This window comes from Trachypithecus francoisi, unplaced genomic scaffold, assembly GCF_009764315.1.
Source record: "Trachypithecus francoisi isolate TF-2019V2 unplaced genomic scaffold, Tfra_2.0 Lachesis_group11, whole genome shotgun sequence".
NCBI classification, from domain to species: domain Eukaryota; kingdom Metazoa; phylum Chordata; class Mammalia; order Primates; family Cercopithecidae; genus Trachypithecus; species Trachypithecus francoisi.
Genome location: NW_022681456.1, coordinates 93,846,705 through 93,861,857, shown reverse-complemented (window position 1 = coordinate 93,861,857; position 15,153 = coordinate 93,846,705). Strand labels below are relative to the sequence as shown.

General features: G+C 40.3%; 1 protein-coding gene across 2 annotated transcripts in view; it reads left to right on the top strand.

The window, feature by feature from the left end:
- CNTN1 (contactin 1) overlaps nt 1–15,153 on the top strand; it is a 409,365-nt gene that overhangs the window by 335,091 nt on the left and 59,121 nt on the right. For both annotated transcript variants that reach the window (XM_033222420.1, XM_033222419.1), the window contains exon 18: nt 13,394–13,464. In XM_033222420.1, coding sequence (XP_033078311.1) covers nt 13,394–13,464 — 71 coding nt within the window. The remainder of the gene's footprint in view (nt 1–13,393; nt 13,465–15,153) is intronic.

Below are 15,153 nucleotides of genomic sequence, written 5' to 3'. Positions count from 1 at the left end.
CGGTGTTTGGTTTTCTGTTCTTGCAATAGTTTGCTGAGAATGATGGTTTCCAGCTGCATCCATGTCCCTACAAAGGACACAAATTCATCCTTTTTTATGGCTGCATAGTATTCCATGGGGTATACGTGCCACATTTTCTTGATCCCGTCTGTCACTGATGGATATTTGGGTTGATTCCAAGTCTTTGCTATTGTGAATAGTGCTGCAATAAACATACGTGTGCATGTGTCTTTATAGCAGCATGATTTATAATCCTTTGGGTATATACCCAGTAGTGGGATGGCTGGGTCATATGGTACTTCTCGTTCTAGATCCTTGAGGAATTGCCATACTGTTTTCCATAATGGTTGAACTAGTTTACAATCCCACCAACAGTGTAAAAGTGTTCCTGTTTCTTCACATCCTCTCCAGTAACTGTTGTTTCCTGACTTTTGAATGACTGCCATTCTAACTGGTGTGACATGGTATCTCATTGAGGTTTTGATATGCATTTCTCTGATGGCCAGTGATGACAAGCATTTTTTCATGTGTCTGTTGGCTGCATGAACATATTCTTTTGAGAAGTGTCTGTTCATATCCTTTGCCCACTTTTTGATGGGGTTGTTTGTTTTTTTCTTGTAAATTTGTTTGAGTTCTTTGTAGTTCTTTGAGTTCTTTGTAGGCCCTTTGTCAGATGAGTAGATTGAAAAAATTTTCTCCCATTCTGTAGGTTGCCTGTTCACTCTGATGGTAGTTTCTTTTGCTGTGCAGAAGCTCTTTAGTTTAATTAGATCCCATTTGTCAATTTTGGCTTTTGCTGCTGTTGTTTTTGGTGTTTTAGACATGAAGTCCTTGCCCATGACTGTGTCCTGAATGGTATTACGTAGGTTTTCTTCTAGGGTTTTTATGGTATTAGGTCTAACATTTAAGTCTCTAATCCATCTTGAATTAATTTTTGTATAAGGAGTAACGAAAGGATCCAGTTTCAGCTTTCTACTTATGGCTAGCCAATTTTCCCAGCACCATTTATGAAATAGGGAATCCTTTCCCCATTTCTTGTTTCTCTCAGGTTTGTCAAAGATCAGATGGCTGTAGATGTGTGGTATTATTTCTGAGGACTCTGTTCTATTCCATTGGTCTATATCTCTGTTTTAGTACCAGTACCATGCTGTTTTGGTTACTGTAGCCTTGTAGTATAGTTTGAAGTCAGGTAGCGTGATGCCTCCAGCTTTGTTCTTTTGACTTAGGATCGTCTGGGCAATGCGGGCTCTTTTTTGGTTCCATATGAAAAAGTAGTTTTTTCCAATTCTGTGAAGAAACTCATTGGTAGCTTGATGGGGATGGCATTGAATCTATAAATTACCTTGGGCAGTATGGCCATTTTCACAATATTGATTCTTCCTATCCATGAGCATGGTATGTTCTTCCATTTGTTTCTGTCCTCTTTGATTTCACTGAGCAGTGGTTTGTAGTTCTCCTTGAAGAGGTCCTTTACCTCCCTTTTAAGTTAGATTCCTAGGTATATTATTCTCTTTGAAGCAATTGTGAATGGAAGTTCTTTCATGATTTGGCTCTCTGTTTGTCTGTTACTGGTGTATAAGAATGCTTGTGATTTTTGCACATTAATTTTGTATCCTGAGACTTTGCTGAAGTTGCTTATCAGCTTAAGGAGATTTTGGGCTGAGACAATGGGGTTTTCTAAATATACAATCATGTCATCTGCAAACAGGGACAATTTGACTTCTTCTTTTCCTAACTGAATACCCTTAATTTCTTTCCCTTGCCTGATTGCCCTAGCCAGAACTTCCAACACTATGTTGAATAGGAGTGGTGAGAGAGGGCATCCCTGTCTTGTGCCAGTTTTCAAATGGAATGCTTCCAGTTTTTGCCCATTCAGTATGATATTGGCTGTGGGTTTATCATAAATAGCTCTTATTATTTTGAGATATGTTCCATCAATACCGAATTTATTGAGTGTTTTTAGCATGAAGGGATGTTGAATTTTGTCAAAGGCCTTTTCTGCATCTATTGAGATAATCATGCGGTTCTTGTCTTTGGTTCTGTTTATATGCTGGATTATGTTTATTGCTTTGTGTATGTTGAACCAGACTTGAATCCCAGGGATGAAGCCCACTTGATCATGGTGGATAAGCTTTCTGATGTGCTGCTGGATCTGGTTTGCCAGTATTTTATTGAGGATTTTTGCATCGATGTTCATCAGGGATATTGGTCTAAAATTCTCTTTTTTTGTTGTGTCTCTGCCAGGCTTTGGTATCAGGATGATGTTGGCCTCATAAAATGAGTTAGGGAGGATTCCCTCTTTTTCTATTGATTGGAATAATTTCAGAAGGAATGGTACCAGCTCCTCCTTGTACCTCTGGTAGAATTCAGCTGTGAATCCATCTGGTCCTGGACTTTTTTTGGTTGGTAGGCTATTAATTGTTGCCTCAATTTCAGAGCCTGCTATTGGTCTATTCAGGGATTCAGCTTCTTCCTGGTTTAGTCTTGGAAGAGTGTAAGTGTCCAGGAAATTATCCATTTCTTCTAGATTTTCTAGTTTATTTGCGTAGAGGCATTTATAGTATTCTCTGATGGTTGTTTGTATTTCTGTGGGGTCGGTGGTGATATCCCCTTTATCATTTTTTATTGCATCTATTTGATTCTTCTCTCTTTTCTTCTTTATTAGTCTTGCCAGCGGTCTATCAATTTTGTCAATCTTTTCAAAAAAACAACTCCTGGATTCATTGATTTTTTGGAGGGTTTTCGTGTCTCTATCTCCTTCAGTTCTGCTCTGATCTTAGTTATTTCTTGCCTTCTGCTAGCTGTTGAATGTGTTTGCTCCTGCTTCTCTAGTTCTTTTAATTGTGATGTTAGAGTGTCAATTTTAGATCTTTCCTGCTTTCTCTTGTGGGCATTTAGTGCTATAAATTTCCCTCTACACACTGCTTTAAATGTGTCCCAGAGATTCTGGTATGTTCTATCTTTGTTCTCATTGGTTTCAAAGAACATCTTTATTTCTGCCTTAATTTTGTTATGTACCCAGTAGTCATTCAGGAGCAGGTTATTCAGTTTCCATGTAGTTGAGCGGTTTTGATTGAGTTTCTTAGTCCTGAGTTCTAGTTTGATTGTACTGTGGTCTGAGAGACAGTTTGTTATAATTTCTGTTTTTGTACATTTGCTGAGGAGTCCTTTACTTCCAATTATGTGGTCAATTTTGGAATAAGTGTGATGTGGTGCTGAGAAGAATGTATATTTTGTTGATTTGGGGTGGAGAGTTCTGTAGATGTCTATAAGGTCTGCTTGCTGCAGAGATGATTTCAATTCCTGGATATCCTTGTTATCTCTCTGTCTCGTTGATCTGTCTAATGTTGACAGTGGGGTGTTGAGGTCTCCCATTATTATTGTATGGGAGTCTAAATCTCTTTGTAAGTCTCTAAGGACTTGCTTTATGAATCTGGGTGCTCCTGTATTGGGTGCATACATATTTAGGATAGTTAGCTCTTCCTGTTGAATTGATCCCTTTACCATTATGTAATGACCTTCTTTGTCTCTTTTGATCTTTGATGGTTTAAAGTCTGTTTCATCAGAGACTAGTATTGCAACCCCTGTTTTTTTTTGTTCTCCATTTGCTTGGTAGATCTTCCTCCATCCATTTATTTTGAGCCTATGTATGTCTCTGCATGTGAGATGGGTCTCCTGAATACAGCAAACTGATGGGTCTTGACTCTTTATCCAGTTTGCCAGTCTATGTCTTTTAATTGGAGCATTTATTCCATTTACATTTAAGGTTAATATTGTTATGTGTGAACTTGATCCTGTCATTATGATATTAACTGGTTATTTTGCTCGTTAGTTGATGCAGTTTCTTCCTAGCCTCGATGGTCTTTACATTTTGGCATGTTTTTGCAATGGCTGGTACGGGTTGTTCCTTTCCAGGTTTAGTGCTTCCTTCAGGGTCTCTTGTAAGGCAGGCCTAGTGGTGACAAAATCTCTAAGCATTTGCTTATTTGTAAAGGATTTTATTTCTCCTTCACTTATGAAACTTAGTTCGGCTGGATATGAAATTCTGGATTTAAAATTCTTTTCTTTAAGAACGTTGAATATTGGCCCCCACTCTCTTCTGGCTTGTAGAGTTTCTGCCGAGAGGTCTGCTGTTAGTCTGATGGGCTTCCCTTTGTGGGTAACCCGACCTTTCTCTCTGGCTGCCCTTAAGATTCTTTCCTTCATTTCAACTGTGGTAAATCTGGCAATTATGTGTCTTGGAGTTGCTCTTCTCGAGGAATATCTTTGTGGTGTTGTCTGTATTTCCTGAATTTGAATGTTGGCCTGCCCTACTAGGTTGGGGAAGTTCTCCTGGATGATATCCTGAAGAGTGTTTTCCAACTTGGTTCCATTTTCCCCTCACTTTCAGGCACCCCAATCAGACATAGATTTGGTCTTTTTACATAATCCCATACTTCTTGCAGGCTTTGTTCATTTCTTTTTCTTTTTTCTTTACATTTCTCTTCTCACTTCATTTCATTCATTTGATCCTCAATCGCTCATACTCTTCCTTCCAGTTGATCAAGTCGGTTACTGAAGCTTGTGCCTTTGTCACATATTTCTTGTGTCATGGTTTTCATCTCTGTCAGTTCGTTTATGGCCTTTTCTGAATTTATTATTCTAGTTATCAATTCTTCCACTCTTTTTTCAAGATTTTTAGTTTCTTTGCGCTGGGTATGTAATTCCTCCTTTAGCTCTGAGAAGTTTGATGGACTGAAGCTTTCTTCTCTCATCTCGTCAAAGTCATTCTCTGACCAGCTTTGATCCATTGCTGACGATGAGCTGCGTTCCTTTCAGAGGGAGATGCGCTCTTAGTTTTTTGAATTTCCAACTTTTCTGCCCTGCTTTTTCCCCATCTTTGTGGTTCTATCTGCCTCTGGTCTTTGATGATGGTGACGTACTGATGGGATTTTGGTGTGGGTGTCCTTCCTATTTGTTAGTTTTCCTTCTAACAGTCAGGACCCTCAGCTGTATGTCTGTCGAAGTTTGCTTGAGGTCACTCCAGACCCTGTTTGCCTGGGTATCAGCAGCAGAGGCTGCAGAAGATAGAATATTGCTGAACAGCAAGTGTACCTGTCTGATTCTTGCTTTGGAAGCTTCCTCTCAGGGGTGTACTCCACTGTGTGAGGTGTGGGGTGTTGGTTTGCCCCTAGTGGGGGATTTCTCCCAGTTAGGCTACTCATGGGTCAGGGACCCACTTGAGCAGGCAGTCTGTCCGTTCTCAGATCTCAACCTGTGTGTTGGGAGATCCACTGCTCTCTTCAAAGTTGTCAGACAGAGTCGTTTGCATCTGCAGAGGTTTCTGCTGCCTGTTTCTTTGTTGTTGTTGTTGTTGTTTAGCTGTGCCCTTTCCCCAGAGGTGGAGTCTACAGAGACAGGCAGGCCTCCTTGAGCTGCTGTGAGCTCCACCCAGTTCGAGCTTTCCAGCAGCTTTGTTTACCTACTTAAGCCTCAGCAATGGTGGTCGCCCCTCCCCCAGCCTCACTGCTGCCTTGCTGTTAGATCACAGACTGCTGTACTAGCAGTGAGGGAGGCTCCATGTTCATGGGACCCTCCTGGCCAGGTGTGGGATATAATCTCCTGGAGTGCCCGTTTGCTAAGACCCTTGGTAAAGCACAGTATTGGGGTGGGAGTTACCCGATTTTCCAGGTGTTGTGTGTCTCAGTTCCCCTGGCTAGGAAAAGGGATTCCCTTCCCCTTGTGCTTCCCAGGTAAGGCGATGCCTTGCCCTGCTTCAGCTTTCACTGGTTGGGCTGCAGCAGCTGACCAGCACCGATTGTCCAGCACTCCCTAGTGAGATGAACCCAATACCTCAGTTGAAAATGCAGAAATCACCTGTCTTCTGTGTCGCTCTCACTGGGAACTGGAGACTGGAGCTGTTCCTATTTGGCCATCTTGCTCTTCCCCTGAGATTGTTTCTTATTACTTCATTTCTTTTGCATTTACTGAGGAGTGTTTTAATTCCAATTACATGCTCAATTCTAGAGTATGTGCCATGTGGCAATAAGAAGAATATATATTGTGTTATTTTGGGGTGGAGAGTTCTGTAAGTATCTATCAGGTCCATTTGATCCAATGCTGAGTTCAGGTCCTAATGATCTTTGTTAATTTTCCATCTTGATGATCTAATATTGGCAGTGAGGTGTTAAGGACTCTCACTATTACTATGTGGGAGTCTAAGTCTCTTTAAAGGTCTGTAAAAATTTGCTTCATGAATCTTGGTCCTCCTGTCCTGGGTGTACACATATTTACTATAGATTTTCTTGTTGAATTGAACCCTTTACTACTATGTAATTCCCTTCTTATTCTTTTTTGACCTTTATTGACTTAAAGTCTGTTTTGTCAGAAACTAGGATTGCAACCCGTTTTTTTGCTGTTTTCCACTTGCTTGGTGGATTTTTCTTTATCCTTTTATTTTGAGGCTATGAGTGTCATTGCATGTGAGATGGATCTCTTGAAGACAACATACCAATGGGTCTTGATTCTTTATCCAGCTTGCCACTCTGTGTGTTTTAATTGGAGCATTTAGCTCATTTATGTTTAAGGTCATTGTTGATATGTGTGGATTTTATATAGTCATTGTGATGTTCACTGGTTATTTTGCAGACTTGTTTATGTGGTTGCTTTATAGTGTCACTGGTCTGTGTAATTCAGTGTGTTTTTGTGGTATCTGGTAATGGTCTTTCCTTTCCATATTTAGTGATTCCTTCAGGAGCTCTTGTAAGGCAGGTCTGGTGGTAATAAATTCATTCAGTATTTGCTTATCTGAAAAGGATCTTATTTCTCCTTGGCTTATGAAGCTTAGTTTGGCTGGATATGAAATTCTGGGTTGGAATTTCTTTTCTGTAAGAATGTTGAATATTGATCCCAAATCTCTTCTAGCTGGGAGGGCTTCTGCTGAAAGGTCCATTGTTAGTCTGTTTGGCTTCCTTTGTAGTTGACCTGATCCTTCTCTCTAGCTGCCTTTAGCATTTTTTCTTTCATTTCAGTCTTTGAAAATATGATGATTATGTGTCTTGGGGATGATCTTCTTGTGACATATCTTACTGTGGTTCTCTGCATTTCCTGAGTTTGAATGTTGGCCTCTCTAGTTAGGTTGGGGAAGCTCTCCTGGATGATATCCTGAAATACGGTTTCCAAGTTGGTTCCATTCTCCCCATCTTTTCCAGGGACACCAATGAGTTGCAGATTTGGTCACATATTTTTTGGATTTTTTTCATTCCTTTTTATTCTTTTTCCTCTATTCTTGTCTGATTGTCTTATTTCACAAAGCCAGTCTTCAAGCTCTGAGATTATTTCCTCTGCTTGGTCTATTCTGCTATTGATACTTGTGATTGCATTATAAAATTCTTGTAGTGTGTTTTTTAGCTCTATCAGGTCAGTTACATTCTTTTCTAAACTGTCTATTTTTTTCTGTCAATTTCTTCATTGTTTTATACTTATTTTTAGCTTTCTTACCTTGGGTTACAGTGTACTCCTATAGCTCAATAATCTTCATTCCTATGGATATTCTGAATTCTATTTCTGTCAATCTAGCCATCTGAGCTCAGTTCAGAACCTTTGCTGGAAAGGTGATTTCATCATTTGGAGGAAAGAAGGCACTCTGGCTTTTTCAATTTTAAACATTCTCAGAGGATTCTTTTTCATCTTTGTGGGCTTATCTATCTTTAATCTTTGAAATTGATGACCTTTGATTTTTTTTTCCTCTTTTATCCTCTTTGATGACCTGAGGGTTTGATTGTGGTATAAGGTAGATTTAGCTGACCAGCTTCCACAAGATTTTATGGGGCCAACACTCAACTCCCAATTCCTGGACTGCATGCTATGACTCTGGGGGACTCGTATTGGGCCTCTACTTTGCCCTGTGGTTCCTCAAAGTTTGGAATCCACTGCACTGGAGGAGAGGGCTAAGATGTAGCAACTGTAGCAGAGTGCTAGCAAGTGCTGGGGTGTCTGCCTCCCTTCAGGTGTTCACCATAGTGGCAAAGGCAACACAGCTGGGGGGTGGGAGCAGAGGACCCCTGCTGGAGACTGTGTGGTCATGCTGGAAGTGGTATTAGTTCAGGGGCTGGGTGCTGGTGGGGAAGGTATGGGTGCCTTCTGTGTGTCCCCTAAGTAGGAGTGATCCACCATATAGTTCTGCATATAGTTTTATTTGTTTCTGTGCAATTAATGTACATACTTCACCAAATAATTTACATAGCTAATATCAGAAGTTTTCATGTAGGTATCTTTGAATCACAATTATTAGGAGCTACAATTCCATAAATGGATACCTTGCTTTGAGCACTCTAAGGAAGATGTGGCTATTCCAAAATGGGAGGGGATTTGGGGACTAACATTTCATCTCTTTGAAATGTTAACAGATTTGGGGATGGTATTTCAGACTGAGTCAAAGCATTTGCATAGGGAAAGGTATATCCTCTATAGAAACATGGACTTCATCCACAAGGCTGGGTAGCTGGGTGGTGCCCAGACTGCAGGAACAAATAATGAATACTTTATTCATCTATACAAGGCCAGTTAGGTGCTAAGTATACAAATCCGATAAGATACAGTGCTTACCTGAAAGAGTTTCAAGGAGAGAGAAAAACTTGGAGAGAATCAAAGAAGAGGCCATTGGACTTGGCAGTTCAAAGAAGTTTTGTGTGTTTTTAAAGAGAAATTTCAGTTATTTAAAGAAGTGGATATGAAGCAGCTATATCACCTGGGGTATATACCCTGCGGTTTGTCATCTCGCACCAGGAAAATTTAGGACATTGACACACACGAGTTTAGAAGCAGAGGTTTAATAGAAGAGAAGCGAAAGAGAAACAGTTTTCTCTCTATATAGAGAGAGGGGTCCCTGAGCAGCAAAGACTGGCTGGCAGTGAATATGCCGAATTTTATAGTCAGGTTTGACGAGGTGGTGCCTGATTTACATAGAGTTTATCACCTGTAAGGATGCTGGTCTGCATGCTAGTAAAATATCTCTACCTAATAAAGGAGTGGGACGTTTTGGCAGGATTTAAAAGGCATGTGTAAATAATAGGTTTCCCCATCTGCAACCTAAGGGGTTGTGAAAAATATTGAATTAGAGTTTTTCCTGAGATGCGCCTCATGGTCATGCTACAGAAAGAGGGGAGGCCTGGATTAGAGAGGAGAAGAGAGAGAGAGACTGGCTCTACTGTTCTGAAAGAGATCTACCTTCCTCCAATTTCCAGAATCACCCAGGGCTCCTGTGCTGTATGTCAGTTTGAGCTACTGGAGCTCCAGGACCCATTAATCCTGTTGGACCATCTGTGAGGCTGGTTTGGAACCCAGTGACCTTCATCTCTGGGGGCAGTCCAATTTCCAGTGGTTCCTGCCACAGGCTAGACAAGGTTGAGGTGTTTTTCTCTTGCTGCCTGGGCACTCTTAAAGTGCCCTCACTTGCTGCACCGATAGAAACAAGGAAATGCACCTCAGGGATTCCTGGCTTTGTATCTCTGCAGAGCAGCTATTAGTGCCTCTGTCCTTCTCTTTTGCTTCCTTTCTCCTGGACCTCCTCCTCCTGGTCCCTATTATAAAACACCAAAGTGGTCACCCTTAGGAGGTTCTCCAAGATGCTATCTAGTGCTATAGCCTTCTTCTGTATTTTCCTTCTAGCACTGGGAGCTGCCTTTTTAATAAACTTGTCCCTTAGTATGTGCTGTCCTCAACTGATTCAGGGGATAAAGAGGTATGTTTTATGAGTGCCTCTCAGTCTTTCCACAAAGGCTGCAGGATTCTCATCTAGTTTCTGGTTTATCTTGGAAAGTACAGAGTAATTAATAGATTTTGCCCTCACTCTTCATAGGCCCTCCAATATGTACATTAAATGGTTTTTCCTTTTCCATTCATCTGTGGCATCACTGGTGTTCCAATTAGGGGTATTTTTAGAGGAACTGCTTCCTTTCCTATCGGGAATGGTGTTTCCATTATTTCTTTGCCTTCCTTGTCTCCTTTTTTCCTTTTTAATTTCCACAGGAGACATGTAGTTCATCTCCAAAATTGTCTGCTGCCTGCAGAGCTGCCTGCTTTTCAGTTGCGGTTAAGACTTGGCTTCAGAGCAGCATAACATCTCTCCATGTGTGGTGAAATACCTGAGTTAAATTTTGGAAGGGTTCTATATACCTACCAGGATCATCAGAAAATTGGCCTAAGTCTTCCTTATTTGCCTGAGATTCTGCAATGAGAAGGGAACTTGAGGTGACTCCAAATAAGGGGGATTCTCAGACGGCTCCTTTGGAAGTTGCTTTTCTAGTCTTAGGGAATCATTCCCTTTGGGCCTGCCTGATATGATTGCTAAAAGGGCTAGGTTGATTTTGTGACACCTGCAAAGGTCTAGTAAGTAGGCCATGCCCTTGTGGAAAATAAAATGAGCCACTTTTTTCTTGAAAGTCTCAGGGTCAAAGGAGTCCCAGTGCTTCAGAATGCACTCCAGAGGAGTTCAGGCCTTAGATGATAAAGAGAAGGAATAAAAGGCATCCCTTTAGACTCCTCCTTTTGATGTGACCCAGCATGGGGAGAAAGACAGTGAGGGTGTCCCCTCTGCTGTTTTCTCTCCATGGTTCCTGGCATCCTGGCACCTTGTTAAATGTGCTGCGCATAGCATGGTTGCAGGTGTGACTTCCCCAGCCATGGAACCAGACGAACTAAGTGGTGGGTTTTAGTCATTCTCACCCATGCAACTCTAGTCCTCTGCCTGTGATTTCCCTTTGACTTCCTAGACTTGCCTGGCCTGTGGGGCTCCCTGAAAAATGGATCTTGCGAGAGACTATGTAACAGTTGCATTTGGGCAATTGTTGCGCTTGCCTCCTTAATGGAGGAAGTGTGCTGGTTTGAGCTCTATATTCTGCTATTATGGCCCATGCTAAAGTGTTTACCCTTAGAGAATGGTTCCAGTTAACTTCTGGACTTAAAATCCCCTTACTAATTAAGTACCATTCTAATTGGAGCAGAATAAGTGTCTTAAAAGAACATAGGGACCAAATGGCTATTTTCCTGAAGATTGGATAGTACTGAGACTAAAATTTGGTTCTGGAGGACATTGTACTCCTAATTGCTGAAGGCAGAGTTTTCCCATTCACAGAAACAGCATAAAGCCTGGTTTCTAGTAGAGAGGCATAAAAAGGAGAGAGAATTGGGAAGCTAGAGTGTTTTGGTAAAGGACAACGTGCCTCATGGAGAGGATTCGTATTCCACTAGGTGGTGCTGTTGGCTTTGAGATGTCATGAGCTCTCCAGACCAAGGGCAGAGTGACCTTGACATGCCATGTGCTCTCCAGACCAAGGGCAGAGAGAGACATTGAAATGCCATGTGCTCTCTAAAACAAGGGCAGGGAGAGATGCTCACTGGGGGTACCCTCGGTTCCTAGAACATCACAAAAACACCTTCCCTTGAGCTATATCCCCAGTTACTAAGACATTCTCTGATCTTGCCAAACAGGATTCCTTCCCTGAACCCTAAAACGTCCCACACATTGCATACACAGAGAGGATAAGATTTATGACAGTGCCAACAGGAAAGAAGGAAATAACGATAGGAAAGTTGGAGATCTTGTGGTCGACAGCCCATCGGGGGATCAGAGGCTGGGGTCAGTCCAATAGTCTTTGGATAACACCTGGGGTAGCCCCCTCCAGAAATCTTCAGTTGCCCCAGGACTTCTTCCAGCCCCACATGACAGCTAAGTCCTCCATGAAAGGAAGCTAGTTCAAACATGGCCAATATGCCAAGCAACCCATGGGTACTTGGGAATTCTCCATGTTCTCCCTAGTAAGCCTGTCCCCCAAGTCTTATATGGCTGCCAGCCACGCTTGTTTATGGCTGAAGGGGGTCTACTATTTGGTTTAATTTGGTTCTTAAATGGAGGCCAATAGCCTCAGAATGAAAGGACAGAGTTGGAGTCTGCTCCTCTACTCACTGATTTGATTAATGTTGTACCCTGATATCCTGGATGAGGTCCCCAATATGAAATGGCTACATTGTCTGGGGTATATACCCTGGGATTCATCATCTCACACCAGGAAAACTTAGGACGTGGACACACACAAGTTTAGGAGTGGAGGTTTAATAAGCAGAAGAGAAATGAATGAGAAACAGGTCTCTTTCTGTAGAGGGAGAGGGGTCCCCAAGTAGAAAAGACTGGCTGGCATTGAATGCACTGGATTTTATAGTCAGGTTTGAGGAGGTGGTGTCTGATTTACATAGGGCTCACAGATTGGTTTGATCAGGTATTAAGTTTACATAGTGCATGGGGAAGGCTGGTCACCGCACTCTAATCTTGTTATGCACATAGGCTTTCCAGTTGATTGGTGTCATCTTTCTGCTTCTTACTGTACATGTGGCTGACAAAGGAAAGGGAAGATGGAGCCGCCATCTTGAACATGTGTAGTCTGTAGTTCCTGCCGGCATTCACCCCTGCAAGCTCCCAGCTTGCTTGTCTATGTCTACAGCTTGACTTTACAGGTTTCTCTTTCTTAGAAAATGATTTGGGGCTGCTTTTCATTAGAAAGCAAAGCCTTACCAAGGACTCCCATACCCTTACTTTCTGCCTAAGTGATTTCTTCTTAACTCCTATATTGGATATATTGTGAGTTGTTAAAAAGTGATTATGGAGTAAGGTACAGAAAAGAATAGCCATATATCAGTTCTTCCATGCAGTTCAGTGGCAGAAAAGGATGTGATGGCTTGGGGATTAAGAAGACAGCAGTGTGACAGAAAGATTTTTAAGATCAGAGACTACAAAGGTTCTTTCTAGCAGGGAAACTGAAACTACAAGATGATGTAAGAGAATGGGGGAGGGAGTACTTTGGAGTCACTGATGGTACAGCTTCAGAAAAAATTGAGGAACTGAAAGTGAGAGCATGAGAGATGATATTAGATTTCTAATATTTTTAGATATTTGGGGAAACATTTTCCAATACAAATGAATGGTTTCTTAACATTTATTTGTAGAGTGAAGCATGAAACTAACACAACAGTAAGTTATTAGAAGTTCGTAGGGTTCAAAAGTAAAAGTGGCAAAATCTTTTTCCAACAGAGTCTATGTAATCTTTCAAAATCATATCAACTGAAAGGACAGAAAGAAGAAAAAGATGGGGAGGCAAACTTGCTTCACTATCCTTTGCTGAGAGAAATGGCCACACTTCCTATGGCACCAAATCAATTTTTATGTTGGCAGAAAAACTGATTATTACAACTACTGTGAGCCATTGTTATTATAATTGGGTGGATCATTTGTCCAGTGTGTTTTTCCTAGTAAAAGAAAAACATTTTTGGTTTCTGTGGTGAATACGAATTCTAACACCAGGGAAAAAATAAAAGCCCTATTTTCTTTGTTGTTTTGCATATATTTTTTTGTTTGTTTCAGCACCAAATGTGGCTCCTTCAGATGTAGGAGGTGGAGGTGGAAGAAACAGAGAGCTGACCATAACATGGGCGGTAAGTATTGACAAGTTGCACATATTATAGGTTGCTCTATCTATATGTAACTTCCACCCCATTTTGTATCCTGAAATAAATTGAGATGAAAGTGAATGTCTACTGCACAAGCAAGAATATATTACTATTTTTTTTCATAAATGCATATCAGATTTTATCTGGCTTACTGTGGCTTAGTGTGTAGTTCCTATGCAAGAATGAATCCTGGATGCTAAGAGATCTGTTAGCCTAGGTGATTAAGCATTCAGCTGTCTGATTCCAGAGATACTTTGATCACTGTAGTCTGGTAATCTAATTGTAATTTTAAACATTGTCTCTGGACATTCTAAATTCCAAAGCTTCCATTTACAAACTTTGTATCAAACAAAGTTTTGAAACTGGAGTCGGCCTCCTCACTTGAGGCTTACTTTGATCACTGGTGTAATCTAGCATGATAGGTCAGTCTCAGAGGTCACCCATGGGACTAGTTACTGAGGTATCCAAAGGATTTTATTACAGTTTCATGAGTCAAAGGAGAGTTCTATATCAGAGACTATAATCTCTAGAAAACAATACATCTTAGCTGGATTTTTGGAATAGGAAAAATATTGGGAGGGGTCGGAAAAGCTGTGATAGGACAAAATTGTCTGACTTAGATACCTGGCATTTATCCATATAGCATGGTTTATACAGATTCATTTATTCATTAAATATGCTTAGTGTTGAATCACTGCGGATAGTCAAAGAGCACAATTTAGGCTCCAAAGGATTTTGAAGACTGTGGAAAAAATGACAGGTTTTATTTTTTGCATGAGTCAAATGGATTTATTTAATAAGTGAATGTCTAGCAAAACTTGACTCACTGTGTGCTTTGTAGTCATTTTTATACTTAGCATTTAAATCACATTTTAAAGCAAGATTTAGTAAAAAAAAAATCCCATTTGCTAATCTGAATCTTAAAATATTTATTTCTAAATTTTACTGCCAATGAAATGTCCAAAAAATGCAAATATTATAAAAATTAGGACATTTTGCTTTTTCTCTTATGGCTTGATTTTTATAAATTCTGTGGATATCTGCTACAGAATAAGATGGGCCTTATAAAAAATTCACTATTGGAAATTCTCCTCCAAAGATTCAAATTCAAATTTCTGGAGATAGAGCCCGAGAGTTGTTATTTTTGAAAGTTTCATAGCTGATTCTGTTATTCTCTGAATTCCAAAAACTAAGTAGAGAACTATCAATAAGAAAAATGTTTAAACTATTGTAGAAATGTTAGGCTATATTATCTAATAATCTAAAATCACATACCTATTAATGTATTGCTCAACCACATATAGCTTCTACCATTTGACCTTTACACATTTCTATCTCTTCCTATTTACTATAAGTATGTCCAAACAGTAGTGTTATATTTACTTCAAGGTTTTGCCTCAATACATCTTAAATTTGATTTTTTGGTAAAAAAAAAAAAAAAAAGTAAATATACAATGTGCACATTTACCTTAATTGCTAATAAAGGCTAACTGATGAGTACTCACTAGAATTAACTGTAAGTCAATATTTATTAATAATAGGTGATTAGGGCTGACATAGACTTCTGTATAAGGCAGTTGACATGGGTGATAATAAGAAACCCTGAGAAAATAGTGAAAAACCAAGCACTTGCTTTAGAATTGGAGATAGAAACCCAAAGCCATCCTCCTACAA